Source organism: Panthera onca, chromosome F2, assembly GCF_046562875.1.
Source record: "Panthera onca isolate mPanOnc1 chromosome F2, mPanOnc1 haplotype 2, whole genome shotgun sequence".
NCBI lineage: Eukaryota > Metazoa > Chordata > Mammalia > Carnivora > Felidae > Panthera > Panthera onca.
In genome coordinates this window covers 40,072,066-40,090,387 of record NC_138356.1, presented here as the reverse complement: position 1 = coordinate 40,090,387, position 18,322 = coordinate 40,072,066, and the positions used below count along the sequence as shown (strand labels likewise).

Sequence of the window (18,322 nt, the reverse complement as noted above, 5' to 3'; positions counted from 1 at the left end):
CCCTGGACAGCCCTTTCTGGTTTTCCCCAGCATCAATTCCAGCCTCTGTGCTCTCAAATCTCCAAAGTCCCTACCTTCCATTTCACTCCTAGGAGACAGTGTACCTCTTACTTCATAGTGTGAATGTGGAGCTGCCTGGTGGAGCTTCCTCTAATTCAGACTCTGCCAAACTTCACAAGAGGTATTCTCACCTGCCCCCCTTCCCTCTTTCCTGTTAACATGAAACAGGTCGTTTGCTGTGATTATCAGTTCAAGTGTGCACTGAGTCCTATCCCATCCTGCCTACTTGAAAAGCACAATCATTTTTTATTTTTTTTCCTGTCTCTTCACCACCTCCCTCCACTGGCTCCTTCTACTTATTATTTAGACTGACTCAAATTTCCCTCTGCATTCAGAAACAGACAAGCAAGCCCTCAAGAGTAAAACAAAACAAAGTGTGTGTGTGTGTGTATATATATCATATATATATATATACACATATATATGATATATATACATATATATGATATATATATCATATATATGTGTATATATATAAATCTTCCTTATCCTCTCCCTTCCTCTCTGCATAGTGTCCTATGTATCCCCTTCCTTTCCCTTATTTTATTTTTTTGTAAATTTTTTTAATGTTTATTTTTATTTTTGAGAGAGAGAGAGAGAGAGAGAGAGAGAGAGACAGAGGGGGAGGGGCAGAGAGAGAAGGAGACACCGAATCTGAAGCAGGCTCCAGGCTCCAAGCTGTCAGCACAAACCTGATGCAGGGCTCTAACTCACGAACTGTGAAATCATGACCTGAGCTGAAGTCTGAGACTCAACCAACCGAGCCACTCAGGTGCCCCATTTTTCCTTATTTTATAGTAGATTTGTCTATACTTTCTATGTCTACTTTCTCACCTCTTACATATTCCTTAGCCCATGAGAAGTAAGTGTTTCAATGAGTGTTTCAGGGAAGAAGCAGGGGTCATCATTGTTAAATGATGTTACCAGGGTGTGTAAAACTGATGAATACTCCTTTAATTTAGGTCTAAAGGAGCCATTGCTTCTTTCACTCAGCATAGTAATTTTGAGATTTATCTCCATTGTTGCATCTTATCAGTATTTATTTTTGACCAAGTAATATTCATTACTATGTAAATAGTTTCTTTCTTTCTTTCTTTCTTTCTTTCTTTCTTTCTTTCTTTCTTTCTTTCTTTCTTTCTTTCTTTCTCTGCATAAATAAGCCACAGTTTATCAGTTTATCTGTTGATCAACATGGGGGCTATTTCCAGTTTTTGGCTATATGAGTAAAAATACTATGAACATCCTTGTACAAAGCTTTTTTGTGGGCGTATGTATTTATCTCTCTTAGGTAAACACCTAGGGATGGAATTGCTGGTAGTTAACTTTGTAAGAAATTGCCCTTTTTCCAAAGTGGTTGTCAATTTACACTCCCATCAGCAGTGTACAAGAATTTTGGTGGCTCCACAGCCTCCCAATATTTTGTATAGCAAAGTGGGTATCGTAATATTTTAATTTGCATTTTGCTGATCACTGATGGTGTTGAGAGCTTTTCATGTGCTTATTTGTCATCCATATATCTTCTTTGGTGAAGTTTCTGTTCAAGTCTTTTGCCCATTTTTGTATTGTGTTGTATGACATATATTACTGAATAGTTCTTTACACATTCTGGAAGCAAGGTCTGTTTTCAGATATAGATTTTCTGAGTATCTATAATTCACATTTATTTTTTCCTGGTAACTTTTGATGAGCAAAAGCTAGTTTACATCCTCTTTTTTTTTTTTTTTTCTTTTTTGCCTTTATGATCTATTCTGTTTGTGTTCTTTTTTAAAATTTTTTTGCAAGTTTATTTTTCAGAGAGAGAGAGGTTGCAAGCACAAGTGGGGGAGACAGAGGGAGAGGGAGAATCCCAAGCAGGCTCCATACTGTCAGCACAGAGCCTCACGTGGGGCTCAAACTCACAATCCATGAGATCATGACCTGAGCTGAAATCAAGAGTCGGATGCTTAACCGACTAAGCCACCCAGGTGCCCCATATATTGTGTTCTAAGAAATATTCCCTTGTCCAAGGTTGTAATAATAATCTCTTCCCCCCCCCCCCCAGTAGCTTTATTGCTTTAGCTCTTTTGTTTAGGTCTGTAATCTATCCTCAATTTATTTGTGTATGTGATATGAGATAGGGGTCCAATTTTTGTTTTGTTTCCTTACAAGGATATGCAACTGTTCCAGCAGTATTATTTATACTGTATTCATTTTAGTTCCATCATATGGCTGAAGGGTGGGTCCCAATGACTAAGATTCCTTTCCTGGAATATGACTTTTGGGGTTACACTGCCAACTATCTTACAGTTACTTACAAATTTTTATGTCAGTGTTGGCAGGTGATCAGGATTTTAGAAATCACCTTTGCACAGTTCAAGTTTTGACATATTCTTTCTGCAGCTATAAAGGAAATTAATTTGGCAAAGGGAAGATGTGGTCACTTGGATCTCTGAAAACATTAGGAAGACCACTGATTAGTTCTTTAGTTTTACATAGTAGGAATTTATTCCTGCTTATAATAAATTATCTCAGTATTACAGTAGGTCAAAGTATACATTGTCTGCTTGGATGCTGTGTCACATTTTGATAGTCTCCCAAATGACCTATTTTTTTTTCATGTCTTTAAGCGTGGATAATTCTCTCTAGAGATCTGAATTACGTGCCCTTGCTTGAAATAATAAAACATAGATTCCACAAGTGGGGGAATATGGAAGTAACATTTAAAGTACATTTCAGAGCATGGGTAAATTCATGAAAATGTGAATGAGCTTGTCAAAATCATGGAACTAAAAGCTGAGTTTGATAGTGCACCAGAACATGGGTAAGGAACACATGACAACTTGGGTTATTGATGATTTTTAAATGTTTTTGCTTTATATGGGAAATGGGTTATTATTTGGATAACTTATATGTTACTTATGTAATCAGCTTTGAATTTTTAAAACATCACTCTGGAAATAATGAATGCACCAGATGAGGGACAAATGCATTCTTTATTTACTACTTTGTTCATCCCAACATCTGGCATAAGATTGTATTTTCATGATTGGTTCCCAATTCTGACTCAGCCATAACTAAACATCTTTTATGACTCTTTATAGTGTCATACTTAAGTAAGATTTTTTTTTTTTTAAGTAAGGGTCTTTTAGCCTTAAAAACTGAGATTAGGGGCGCCTGGGTGGCGCAGTCGGTTAAGCGTCCGACTTCAGCCAGGTCACGATCTCGCGGTCCGTGAGTTCGAGCCCCGCGTCAGGCTCTGGGTTGATGGCTCGGAGCCTGGAGCCTGTTTCCGATTCTGTGTCTCCCTCTCTCTCTGACCCTCCCCCGTTCATGCTCTGTCTCTCTCTGTCCCAAAAATAAATAAAAAACGTTGAAAAAAATTAAAAAAAAAAAAACTGAGATTATTATTTTTTCTGTGGTCATGGGTTGAATTTTTTTAATAACCTGTGTTTTGATCTGTATTTAAATGTCACAGTCTGGAATGAATGCTCTTTCTGGAAGCAGAGACATATGTGAAGGTTTCAGGTTCCTTATTTCTTTACTTGTTCTTTCTGGATTTCATAAAAAAGGTATAAATGAACAATAAAATAACTTTGTTGGAATGCGATAGAATATTGCACTACCTTTGTTTGTTTTTAAAGGTCACATATTGTACTTAAAAATACGTGTGGCAAATTGCTGTGTAAAATTCAGGTTAAGAAAGGATATGAAAAACAAAAACACTCTCTTTAATCTGAGAAGTCCTGAAGAGTGTAAAGTTTTAATTAAATACAAATTAATTATGAAATATTTTAATATGCAATTTAGGTATTAAATAAAATTAGCATTTTTCTTTCTTAAGTATGTGTTATCAAGTTTCAAGAATGTTAAAAACTTCTCTGATGATTTAATCTGAAATCATTCCTACAGCAAAATTCATAAATAATAAATATTATCTTATTAATCTATATTTTAGTTTAGCTGGGTCTCAGAGCAAGTTAGTTCCTCAGGGAATGTGGTGTTCTTTATAAAAGAAGGTGATGAGATGTAATCTCCAAGGAATTAAATTGTGAAAACAATCTCGGTATTGTACATGCTAATATAAATCTGTTATTCCCTTTCCGCATCTATCACAACACATTTTAAATTGTGGCTGATCTTGTATGCAAATAGCTGTCTTATTAGAAATTGCAGCTCTGTGTGCTCATGTCTCCCTGGATTTCTTGGGAGTTTGCTATCTAACCATCAAAGCAATAGAAATGAATGATGATTGCTGCAAGGCTTTGAAGAACAAAGAAAAGTCAGAACATTTTAGAGGTTCTAGATGTCTGAGGCATTGACAGTTTGCACCATACACATGAATGGGTATCTCTTTACATCATTTAGAATAGCCTCAATGTGTTTATTAGAAAAGAAAATATTTTTCTACCTTCTTGTGTTTGTCACAGCTAATAAATGTAGGGCATTTGTGCGTGTGTGTGTTCTCTAGGCCTTTTTTGTTTGTTTCAACATTTGGTAAAATTTTATTTTGCTTGAAGAATAGAATAGAATACATAAAGAATGGAATAATTTCAAAGAATAAAGGTTTAATTTTTGAAATTTTGGTTAAGGATTATCAGTCACTAAAATAATTAGGAACAAAAATTAGGAACAAAAATTAAACTAGCTCCTCTCTATTGTATCTCTTAGGTTGAAATTCTTTTCAAGTTTTTATATTCATAGGTTATATAAATGTAAAATGTATCTATTCACAGAGTATAAGCCTTTATAAAAATATAGGGTATCACCAAAAATATTTTGGTATCGCTTTGTTTATTTAAAGTACAATTTAAAAAAAGTAAAATCTAATTTACTTTGGTGGGTAGATTTTTTTTATGGATCCCTTACTTTTTTTATTTACTACAGGTAAGGAATGAATAAAATACTGGCCTCTAAAGTGTTATCTCTGTTAGGATGTTGGTTTAAATGACCAGGAAGGAATTAAGGGAAGCATAGTGAGTGACCATTTGGGTAGCTAGGCTTAGTAATTTGCTTTTTAAAATTTAAGCTATTCCATGAAGGCAACAGACAAAACTAAATTGAAGGGGTAATAATGCTTCGTGTATGTATTTATTTAAACTAACTTCTCTCCTAAAATGGAGTGATATTTATCTAGCCCCACATAATCAAGATTAAAATAACTTGACTCCTCCTTGCAATTAATAAATGCAAAATACTATGCAAATGGTTGCTATATGAATAAATTATAATATATCTATTGATATTTTTTATGATGCTTGTATTAAAGTTCTGAATAATCACAAGTGAGAATATAGGATTAGGTGATGTCTTGGTTTTAGTTCTGAAATTTTATTTTATTTTTATTTATTTATTTTTTTTTTTAATTTTTTTTTTTTCAACGTTTTTTATTTTATTTTTGGGACAGAGAGAGACAGAGCATGAACGGGGGAGGGGCAGAGAGAGAGGGAGACACAGAATCGGAAACAGGCTCCAGGCTCCGAGCCATCAGCCCAGAGCCTGACGCGGGGCTCGAACTCACGGACCGTGAGATCGTGACCTGGCTGAAGTCGGATGCTTAACCGACTGCGCCACCCAGGCGCCCCTAGTTCTGAAATTTTAAAGTTAAACCACATGGTGTATGAGAATGAAGATTTTATTTATTTGACTTTTTGTCTTACCTTGCACATTCCTAAATATTACCATAATATTAAATATAAAGATTATTATGGATAGAAAAATATTTTTTAACTGAATTTATGTTTTTACACATAAGTGGTAATTATTAATTTGGGGATGCCTTTTACTGTGTTATGGACCACTGTCACGATTGTTCAGTGTGACCATAAATATAAATAAACAATACAGTTTGATATGAAAAGATTTCAAAGGCATTTGGCATTTGAGAACCGTAATAATGCTCTTTAGGAAAATTACAGTTTAATAATTTATGTGAAGACATCTATACATACTTGTTTTAGTTAGGATGATACTACCTACCGTAACAAACAAATATAAAACGTATAGAGGCTCAAATGCTGCAGTGATTCCTGTTGTCACAGCAGTGTGAAAGTAGAAAATAAGTTACTTGAGTAGCTTTCCTTCATGCAGTCATTCAGGATCCAGGATGTCATAGGCTCTGTCATCTTCATCAGATTATTTCCAGTAGCACCCTGGGGGCCGTCTCCATTTCAGCCAGATGAATGAAAACACATGGAAAATTTTTATAGGTTAGTTCTAGAAGTAGAAAACTCTAATTTATCTATTTTTTTTGTTGGCTGAAACTCAGTCACATGCCCATAGCTAGCAGCAAAAGGAAAATTGTCAAGTGAGCTCAGGGGAAAAATCAAAAACAAAAACAAAGCAAAAACAAAGGTATACATATATTTTAGTAAGCAGCCAGCAATCTTTCCTATAGTCCACCTTTCTGGTCATGAAATAGCCATGCACATCCTCTTTCCTGCCTCTTTAGTAGGTTGATCTTAAAGCTTCCCACTTACTGTATCCGCACAGAGTCAAGGATCAAGCCAGTGCACAGTTCTCCCTCTTAGGTTGGAAGGTGGTTCCTTGAAGTTTACTGACTATGAAATTTTCCTAATGGCAAAGCAGAGGATAACTGCTTCATATCTCCTATAGTCACTCCCATTTAGAAAGGGAAGGGAAGGGTGAGAAACACAGCAATCACTGACCCAGCATGACCATGAAACCTGCTGTACACAAGGGTGCATGAGGCCACTGAGAAGGTCCATTGTCCCGACAGAAATTTCTTGCTTGGATCCTAATTATGGTCCTTTTAGAGAAGTTCCCTTGCCCATTTTTTCTATGGCTCTCCCTTCTGGATGGTTCTCCTTCCAGGTCACATATGAGGAGGATGTTACACATCTAGAATTTCCTTCCTTGGGGGCTGCAATCTGTTGGTTTAAGTTTAGAAGTCCAAGAATTGATTTTCATTCACATACCTTTTTTAGACAAAGTTGGTTTCGTTGTAAATGTAATTCCCTCAGATTTTAGTAACCTTCTTACCATTTCTAGTTAATTCCATGTGACACTGCAATTTCTTTTCCAGACATCTGCTTATTTTCTATGTTACAGAACCCCTGCACTTCTCTGTTTCTACCCAAATACTGGCTGCCTCTGTGATCTGAAACAATAGGTTCAGGTGAGAGGGGAACATCCCAATCGGCTCGCTCTCTCTCTTTCTGTCTTGTTTTTTGACTGAGAAGTCTTTTTTTTTTTTTTTTTTACATTTATTTATTTTTGAGAGACAGAGAGAGACAGAGCACAAGTGGGGGAGGGGCAGAGAGAGAAGGAGACACAGAATCCGAAGCAGGCTCCAGGCTCTGAGCTGTCAGCACAGAGCCCAACGTGGGGCTCGAACCCACAAACTGCGAGATCATGACCTGAGCCGATGTCGGAAGCTCAAACGACTGAGCCACACAGGTGCCCCTAACTGAGAAGTCTTAATGGGCCTTTATTCTTCAAAGCCCTTCTCACTTTTATTTCTTGCTATTTGGCTTTTAGAAGAAGTTGGCATTTTCAACATTGTTATTCCCCAAATTACCAAGCTCGTTATCATTTTATATTTTTGCTTATGAATTGACCAGTTCTTGTCTGACCGCATCTTTATTTTGTAGTTCCTTATTAGAAACAGCGAGGAGCAATTTCCAGGCATCATTCAGGGAACAATTAAGTCTGTAATAAATAGACTTCACCAACATATATAAATTCTCCATCACAATAGAATTTCATTCCTCTTTCAGTAGAGTATTATGATGGTAAACAAGTCAGAGAGAGTATCCTCTTCTACCACAGGCTGACCAAGGTACTATGTTCTTAATATGTACCCTTAAGGTTTATTGGGGGATAATTTACATTCCAGCCAATTGGAAGGGGAAAGATAATGCAGCTGTCGACAAAGGAGATTTTTAATCTTCGGGTTTGGGAGTGACACATAGTACTTCCATTCATATTCTGTTGGCAATTACTCAATTATATATTTGAAGTGAGGCTAGGAAATATAGTTTAACTCTGTGCCAGGAAGACAAAGGAGAATTTGGATTTTTGTGAGTAGGTTGTAATCTGTGCCACATACATATTTTTTAAAGTTTTCATTTAAATCTAGTTCGCAGGGTAATATTAGTTTCAGATCTGCATGTTAGTGATTTTGGCACTTTGATACAACACCCGGTGCTCATCACAAGTGCACTCTTTAATCGCAATCACCTATTCTGCCCATCCTCCCACTCACCCGCCTTCTAGTAACCATCGCTTTGTTCTCTATAGTTAAAAGCCTCTCTTTCTTGTCACCCCCTCTTTGCTCATCTGTTTTGTTTCTTAAATTCTACATATATCTGCCACATATTTAAATCCAATAAAAATAATAAGGTTTGAATGTTGTGTTGTGGATTAAATAAAACAGTGCATATAATGTAGTAAGCATAAGAATATTAGTAAATCTAGAACTCAAATTTAGGCACTTTTGTTAACTGTGTCATGCTTTTTAAAACAAAATGTAAAGTGTCTGAGATTCAAATATTAGTTTTTATTTTGTAACATGGTAGATAATTGGAAAGAAACATTCTGCCAATAGCATGCCTACAACCCCCACCTATCTGAATGAACAGTACATGACTTTCACATTTACAGATAATACTCTCTAATAGTTTGGTTTAATTGAGTATTGATAGTACTTGATAAAAATGAATGTTACCGAGAACAAATAATTGGGAAATTTAATTACCAGCAATTGTATCCTCGATAATTTATTTGGAAGATTTTTGTGTTCTTTATTGATATCTAAAGGGAATAAGTCAAAGACATTTTTACCCATTGCTTTAAAACTGAGTTTTATGGAATAAATTATTCCTGAAGTTTGTAGATAGTCCTTTTGATTTTTTAGGACTTCATCATAATTATCTTCTTTCTTTGCAGCAGGCATTTTGGAGATCAAAGATGGGTAGAAAAGATGCCTCCACTGTAAAACTTCCTGTTGATCAGTACAGAAAGCAAATTGGTAAGCACTGAATTCCCTTTGATACATTCCTGTGAATTAAGATAAAGAAAAAATCAATTATGTGTGATATTAAGAAAATAACTTTTCCCTAATACATATGATACACAGAATATGAATAATGAAGGACCATATAGTTTTTAAAGAGTGAAAAATAAGTGCAGTCCTGCTTACCAATGAAGAAATACACTTTGTGTACTTGTGATTTTTCTAAGCTCTTATAATTTTTATTAATTTAATAAAAGCAAAAGTACATTGTATTATTATTCTTAAGGGTGGATGCTCTTATATAGTAAATTTTTTTTATTTTTTTTATTGTTTATTTATTATTGAGAGACAGAGAGAGACAGAGCATGAGCACGGGAGGGACAGAGAGAGACACACACAGAATCTGAAGCAGGCTCCAGGCTCTGAACTGTCAGCACAGCGCCGGACGTGGGGCTCGAACCCACAGGCTGCGAGATCATGACCTGAGCCGAAGTCAGACACTTTACCAACTGAGCCACCCAGGCGCCCCAGTATTTATTTTTAACATTATCATCTATTAAATCATTTATTTTTATCCATCTGAAAATTTTTAATTTTGTTGACTGAATGGCAGTAATTTGATAAGCTTGAAATTCTTCTTTAAAATTTTACCTTAATAAAATGGTGGACTAGAGAAAAGTCCACTCATCAACTTAAAAATAATAACAGAAAGCTTATCTGTTTTAGACTGTGCTCTAAGTGCAAGATTTTCTACCCAATCTTTTCAAGATTACATGAAGTATTTATAAAAAATTACCTACATATGAAGTCACAAAGTCCACTCAATTTTCAAGAATCAGTATCCTACCACTAGAACTTTGAACAAAGTGTAGTAAATTAGAAATAATTTAGAAACAAATTCCCATCTTGCACTTTTTCTTTTTACATGTTCCTACTCATTCCCACCCATTCCCACTTCTTTGGAAATAAAAAAAGTAATAATTAATGAAAACCTCTTCTAAATAACTGAAGGATAAACAGAGAAGTTCAAAGAGAAGTCAGAAAATAATTTGAAATTATTCATACCAAAAGAGCAAATACCTATTTCATAAATGTGATATATAAGGTGTACTCCATAAAGATATTTCTATAAAACAAAAGAGATGCAAAATGAAAAGAATATTTAGAATATATATAACCAATGAAGAATTTATATGTAGAAAAATAAAGCCCTACTATAAATAAATAAAGTACTTTGGAAACCAGTAGTAAAATGGGTACAAAACATGAAGAGGCAACTCATGAAAGAGGAAGTCTAAATAGACAAAAATAATAACGAAACAAACCACTATTACAATAAAAACTGAAATCAAAAGAGTCTTGTGAGGGGCGCCTGGGTGGCTCAGTTGGTTAAGCATCTGACTTTGGCTCAGGTCATGATCTCACGGTTTGTGGGTTTGAGCCCCATGTCGGGCACTGTGCTGACAACTCAGAGCCTGGAGCCTACTTTGGATTCTGTCTCCCTCTCTCTCTGTCCCTCTCTGGCTTGTGGTCAGTCTCTCTGTCTCTCTCTCTGTCTTTAAAAAATAAATAAACATTAAATTTGTTTTTTAAAAAGAGCCCTGTGAAATGATCTAACTCATTTAACTGATAGATAAAAGCAAATTAAAAAACAGTATTTCTAACTACATTAATTCTTCACTTTTAGGATGTTAATAAATCGTGTGGGTTGTTATGTTATTTATGTGTTTAAAAAGAAGGACTAACTTATCAGATTGAAGTCTGATCAAATGGGATGTGCTAACCACATAAAGAGTAACTATATAGTGGATCAATTCACAAACTCTTAAATATACAATTCTTAGAATTTTGACAAGTGTATATACTCATGTAACTAGAAATGCCAATTTTAATAAAAACATTTCCATTTTCTCAGGTATTTCTTCAGATCTGCTTCCAGTCATTCTCTATCCACTTCCATATGCAACTACTGTTTTGATTTCTATCACCATAGATGAATTTTTTCTACTAAAAAAAAAAAAAAAAAGGCCTTCTAAGGCTTTTACTGAAATTGAATTTTATCTAATGATCAATTTTGGAAAATAGACGTTAAAAATTCAAAGTCTTCTGTTTTATAAACATGGCATATCTTTTGTTTTATTTAATTCTACTCATATTTATTAGAGCCAAGGAAGAATGAGATACAGTAATATAATTGTGAGGCCTCAGCCTGTTCTTACACTAAATTGTTCAGAGGGTGCTGCGGTGTGTATTATATTCCCACACAAAGTTCTCTTTCCTGTGTTTCTTTCTCTTGAAAGTATAAGCTACACAAGACCCAACTGTCTCACCAGGTTCTTGGGAGATCCATGAGAAGTGTTAGACTGGTTTGTAAACCAGACTGGTGCATGGATATGAGTTATCCTGTGTGTACTTTGGAAATACAGTAATCATAATCAAACACAAGTAGTGAGGGTATACTTTTGTTCACTCTTTTTAAGGATAATGCTCTGCAGTCTTCAGATTCTCAAACATATAGTACAGGATATTATAATATATATAAGTTTTTTTGTAAAGACAAAGAAATGAAATAGAAGAGATATTGACTAGTTAATTAATATAAACCAATTAGTTAAGATTAAGTAATTGAAAAAAAAAAAAAAAGATTGACTCATTCAAGGATTTTCTCAAGGAAGGATTTTCTAATTTTCTGTATCAGAGTTAGAAAGTACCATAAGCCTGAGCTCATACTAATGATGATAAATCTATCACTGGCACTGTCCCCCCTTAAATGGAGTGCTATGCAAATGTTTCCCACATCCTATCAAAAATGTGAGGAGGGAATCAAGCAGCTAAAATTATCCAATATTTCAGTATTGGTGGTAAGAAAACAAGTATCAATAACAAATCAAATGAGTATTATAGTAGTTTTTTTAACATTAAATTTTGTAAATATTAAAGTTATCAGTAAGCTAATTTAATTACCAGTTAATGAACGTTCGCAAAGAGTAGCGGCATTATGTACTTTCAGTGTTCTCTTATTACTAAATCTCATTTATATAATTTTTGTATGGTCACTCAGTAATGGTGTTTGGCGATACCAGTGCTGCTGTTTGAGTGATGGTTTTAGTATCACTGCTTAATATTTATCTTCTGCTAAAAGTTTTATCTTTTGAATTATGTACTAAATGATAGTGATTAATGGCTTTGATAAAAGCTTTCTTTAAATATTCTTTGCTCAGGGAAGAATCAAATGGACTGGCATTGTGACTGGAAACACCTTACAGACACTGAATCTTCACATTAAATGGACAGGGTTTTAATTACTGTAGCATGATCTTGAAATGTGTAGTGAACTGAGATGAAATAAACTTCTTGCTTTCAAGGCAATAAACCTAATAAAAACTGAATATTCTGAAATATTGCTGACTAAAAGGGGAAATAGTTTAGGTGTTATCATTTCTTCAGATATAATATTGTAAAATTAGGTAGTAAGATTGCCTAATGTCACATGCATTATTCTAGAGATAAGTTATTTCAAAATTGGAAGAGAATTTTAAAAATCGCTTTAACAGGTGTGCCTGGGTGGCTCAGTTGGTTAAGCATCCAACTCTTGGTTTTGGCTCAGGTTATGATCTCGCACTTTCGTGAGTTTGAGCCCCAAATCGGGGTCCATGCTGTGCTGGCAGTGTGGAGCCTGCTTGGGATTCTCTCACCTCCCCCTCTCTGCCCCTCCCCCACACACTCTGTCTCTGTCTCTCTCAAAAATAAATAAACAAAAAAACCCCACATTAACATAATTAAGATATTTTCTAAATATATGTTATTAAGTATATCAGGCAAAATAATATTTATGTGCTAGGTAAATTGTAAAAATACAACTAATTTACTTGTAAATCTCTATTTTCTTATTGGCATATGATATTATAGATTCATTTCTTTAATATGTTCTAGAAAATTGTTAGCCATTGTTTCCTCAAAATATTACTCCAGTTTTCTTCTTCTCTCCTTTTGGGCAAATACCAGAAATTTTATTCTGTGTAATAGGATATGTGCATTTTTAACTGCTAAATTGCTCTCCAAAGTTGCTGTACCATTTTATAGGCCTATAAGCAAAGTAAAGTGTTGTCTATTTCTCCATATCTTTTTGTTACCAGGAGACTTAAAATGTTTGCCAATCTCACGCACATGAAATTGTATTCATTCTTTTTAGTTTTCATTGTGTTACTTGCTGAGGTTAATCGTTTCTTGTACTTATTGATCTTTTGATTTCTCTCTTTGTGGATATTTTGCTGCTCCTATTTCCTCTCTTCCTTTCTTTTCCTTCCTTCCTTCATTTCTTTCTTTCTTTCTTTCTTCCTTCCTTTTTTTGGTGAGTGGACTTTTAATTGCCCTTTCCTTCCTTCCTTCCTTCCTTCCTTCCTTCCTTCCTTCCTTCCTGCCTGCCTTTCATCTGTATGTATATATATATATATATATATATATATATATATATACACACATATAGTTTCTTGAATGAATTTTGTGATAAAGTTGAATGAAATACTATTGAGTTATTTTTATCTTATTGTATTGAGTTCTTTATACTGATAATAATCTTCTAGATAATAATTTTTCCATTATTAAACTTGCTTGTTGTTTTGGAAATACTTTACTTGTTTAATGCTACAGCTTTATAATAAGTCTTGGCAAATGGTAGAACAAGGCCTCTCCTCAAACTTGTCTCAATTATTTTTTGTTCTTTATCCTCTTAGGTGAATTTTAAAATTAACTTTACATAGTCATGAAAAAGGCCACTGATGGCCAAATTGGAATTATATTGATTTATATATTATTTTGGGAAGAATTTATGTCTTTATACATGAAATTCATATCAATTTTATCCTTTTAAATAACGTATAGTCGATATATTCAATAAATTTTCATCATTTTCTTTATAAAGTTATTGGATTTTTTGAGTTAAACAGAAGTGACATGTACTTCAATTTTTTGCTATTGTGACTAGAAAATATGCAAGTGGAAATAGAGATATTCTTATTCTATTCCTGACTTTGAAGAAAATACTTCGTTTTCATTTTGCCATTATGTGTGATGTTAGTTCTAGGTTTTTGGTACATACTTGCCATTGAACTAAGGAAATTCTCCTTTGTTCTTAGTTTACTAAGAGATTTTTTTTTCCTTTTTTAAAGTAATGAAGTATGAATGTATGAAAGTAATGAATTTTATTGAAGATTTTTTTCTATTAGAGGAATATTATTTGATATTTTGCTAAATTATATGAATAGATGTTTCTAAACTATCTTTACATTGCTTAATTTGTTTTTATTTTTAAAAATACACAATTGATTTCAGTTTACTAGTAATTTATGATTTTTCTAAACATCCTTTTTTATGAATGTAATTGGCATATGTCTCTCCATTCTCTTACCATCTTTGTTTAGTTTTAGGTTGAAAGTCATACAAGATTTCTATAATGAATTGGAGAAATATACTTCTTATATCCTCTGGGATAGGTTATACAAATTTAGAAATAAAACCTTCTAGATTGTTTATACAACACCCTACCAAAATCCCTGTCTGAGGCTTTTTATTTGAATAGATTTCTAGCTACTTTCTCTCTTCTTTTTTTAATCAATAGATAAAATAGATCTATTAATAGATCTATAGTTTTGAGCCACTCTGGATAGCTTACATTCAGTGATAAAGTTGAATAAAAGAATTTCAAATATATTCATAAATAGTTGGGCATAAATTTTTAAAAATATTTTTTAAGTATCGGGGTCCTGGGTGGCGCAGTCAGTTGAACGTCTGACTTTGGCTCAGGTCATGATCTCACTGTGGGTTAGAGCCCCACATCGGGCCCTGTGCTGACAGCTCAGAGCCTGGACCCTGCTTCAGGTTCTGCATCTCTCTCTCTCTGTCCTTCCCCCGCTCATGCTGTGTCTCTCTCTGTCTCAAAAATAAAATAAACAGTAAAAAATTAAAAAAAAATTTTTTTAAATATCTTAGTTTCTATTTTTAATTGATGTTATTTAACTTTATCTTTTTATGAATATTAACTGTGATGTTGAATTTTTTTATGTTTTAAAGAATTAACTTTTATTACTATAGATTCTATTATTCCTTTGTCCATAATTTTACTGTTTATAATTTCCTTCATTGCTATTCGTCTTCTCTTTCTTTTGTAATTATTTGAGTTGAATGCTTTGCTATTTGTTTTTTAAACTTTTTAAAATAATGTATTCATTTAATGAATTAGATTTTTTCATTGCATTATTGGTATCATTACATTATTTAGAGCTTTCTGAGCTCATATATATTTCATATACTTATGTATTTCATATATATTTATACATTTATGTATTTTTAATTGATTCTTAAACTTATTTTTTGTTCAAAGACTTTCAGGGTGATATCAGTTTCTGATATTAAGCTTTTCTCTGTTGCATAATATGTGGTCAATTTCATAAACATTCTGTCTGTGCTTGAAAGGAAGAGGTATTCTCTAACATTAGGATGCACTACTGCCTAAGTTAATTGTGGTGTTCAAATGAATGAGCTGTCTTTCTGTGAGGAAGGAGAATTAAAATATCTTCACTAAGACTATGGAGATCTTAATTGTCTGTAATTCTATTGGTTTTTGCTTTGTATATTTTGAGGCTGTTTTTATTGCATAGCATTTCTAAATTTGTATATATTTCTAGTAATTTCTCTTTTTTTATTAAATAATGGCCTTTTTATTTATAAACATGCATTTAAGGTTTTTCTTAGAGTCTTTTGTCTCACATTAATATTGGTAAATGCCTTTCTTTTGCTTAGTATTCTGGTATTTTTTTCCTACTGCTTTACTTTTGTCTCAACTTTAACATTGTTTTATGTTTTTGATATAGCCTAAGAATCTTTGTTTTTGAACAAGCAAATTTAATTCTATACCATTTACTATGAATGAAAAATCTAGATCTACTTGCAGAATTTTATTTCATAATTTTACTTGTGGTTTTTCTTTGATGGTCTCTACCCTAACAGCTTTCCTGAAAAAATTTGGACTTTTTTTCATTGTTCAAATTTTGAAAGATTTACATTTCATTTCTCTCTGTCTCTCTTCTTCCTTCCTTCCTTCCCTTCTCTTTCTCCTTTCTCTTTGTCTTTATCTTCTTCATCTTCTTCTTCCTCTTCTTGACTTCCTCAGATTATATTTGTGATATATTTGACTTAATGAAAACTAAAGTCTATTAATGTCTTTATTTATCCAAAACTATGTAAAGATTTTTAACTCTATATGATTACTCCTTCCTCTTGTTCATGTTATTGTGTGTATTACTTTATTTCTCTCATTTTTAACAGCACAAACTCAATTATTACAGCTATTACTTTTAGTTTTAATTACCAATAATTACTTAGATCTAACTTTATGTTGGCTGTTGTTACTTTTTGTATTTCACATCTGCCTTCTGGTGAAGTTACTTTTGCCTTCATGCAAATATCTATTAGTGACAAAAATTTCTCAGTCTCTGTTTATAAGGCAGTATTGCTACATTGTACTCATACTTGAATTATAGTTTAGCTGGGTATGTAATTTTAGGATGATATTTGTATCTGCTCAGAACTTTAAACAATATTGTTTTATTCATTTTCTGTTTCTGGTATTTCTGATGAGAAGTGTTACAATAGTCTAATTTTAGGTATAGTTTTCATTCCTGTGTTTAAGATTTTTCTTTTTATCTTAAATGTTTTTTAGCTCTAATTTAATGCAAATACTTACTTTTATTTGGTAAAAAGAAAAAAAAGACTTAGGATTTGGTGTGCTGCTTCATCCTAAGGATTTTTGTCTTTCTTAAGTCCTAGAAGGATTTCAGTCTCTGATTTTTTTTGTCTTTTGAGTAATGGCTTTCCCCTCTTCTCTCTAATGTCTCCTTCGAGAGTTATTATTATATACAAATTGAGTGTTCATTTACAATATCCGTATCTCTTAAAAATCACTGTTATATTTTCTCTCTCTTTAAATTTCTATCCTATTTTGGGTTTGTCATTTCTCAGATTTATCTTACCTTTGATTAGGGCTTACAAATTATTTTTCTTTCTCAATCATTTATTTACTACTATGTCTAACTTGCATCCATGGGTATATAATTTCAGCGACCTTTTTATCATGTATAAAAGATCCATTTGATCATTTAAACACTCATTCTTTTTTGTTCCATTTCTTTGCCTTTTCTCTTTTATTATTTTAAACACCAATTTTACATATTCTTTAAGATTCTTCCACTATTCCTTCTTATGGTACCAACTTTCCCATTTATTATATTGGTTTATTGTACCTCATGCTATTTTCTTTTTCTTTCATTTTTTTCAACCATTTTATGCTTTATGTCTTCCCTGCCCTCTTGTGTGTGTATGTGTGTGTGTGTGTGTGTGTGTATGTGTGTGTGTGTTGTGTATTCATCTTCGGTAGAGGGTCATTTGCTTTTGTTTCTGTTTTCTTCCTCTGTGAGAGTTCCAGCAGTCTGAATTGTGAAATATTCTCACAGAATAGTGTTTAATTTAGCTACTGACAGTAGGGACTTTATAAATTTGGGACAGTTATTCTAGACTTATTTTTTGGCCTAAGATTCCTGCAATTTGGACCTCACACCTTCTTTTTTGGGACTGATAGGGTTAGGATTTGTATTTCTCACAGGTGACACATCTTTTCTCCACACCCAGAACTTAAAGGAGACAGAAATGATCCTTGCTATTTCCCCAAATAAGTACAGGTTATTTTTCTGTCTTTTTTGTATGGTTTGGTTAATCTTTTGAGGACCTCAACTTTATCCATGTATTTCAGTTTCAGCTCTTTTCTTTCAGTAGTACTGTACATGCCTATGACTTAAAAGCCAATTTCCAATCCTCCTGACATCTAAAACCAGGCACTATACATCACCCCCTACCTCCTCACCCAAGGCTATTAAAGGATATCAGCTAGTAGAACTGCCTGTTTTGCTTTGAGTTTTACCTTTGTCTTCCATTTGAACATTTCCATTTTTACTTTTATTATCATAAATATATGTATATGTGTGTATGTAAATATGTATACCTTCAACATCTGTAGCTTTACACGATGGGCTTTTTACTACTGTTTCTATGTGTTTATGTAAGAGAAGCGTCCACCTCAGCTTTGTCTACCCTATTTTCAAAACTGGAAGTCCTTCAAACATTTTACTTGGCTGATAACACATACCACTTTCTTTCTTCCTTGTTTTAAGTATATATACATACATACTTTTTGCATCCCTGATGATCACCTCTAATGATAGAAGGTACTTATATTGATTATAGTAATCAATAAAAAAA

At 33.3% G+C, this 18,322-nt stretch overlaps 1 protein-coding gene across 7 annotated transcripts in view; it reads left to right on the top strand.

Annotated features, from left to right (window-relative positions):
* The window catches only part of TRIQK (triple QxxK/R motif containing), a 139,433-nt gene that overhangs the window by 36,093 nt on the left and 85,018 nt on the right, over positions 1-18,322 (top strand). For 4 of the 7 annotated variants that reach the window (XR_014136561.1, XM_078441893.2, XM_078441895.2 and 1 more), the window contains one exon: positions 8,947-9,028. Coding sequence is in view for 6 of the 7 variants with exons in the window: in XM_081792254.1 (XP_081648380.1) it covers positions 8,947-9,028 (82 nt within the window). In the remaining variant the exon portion in view is untranslated. Of the gene's footprint in view, positions 1-7,818; positions 7,838-8,946; positions 9,029-18,322 lie in introns of those variants that run through there. The other 3 variants (XM_078441891.1, XM_078441892.1, XM_078441894.1) reach the window with 2 other exon arrangements.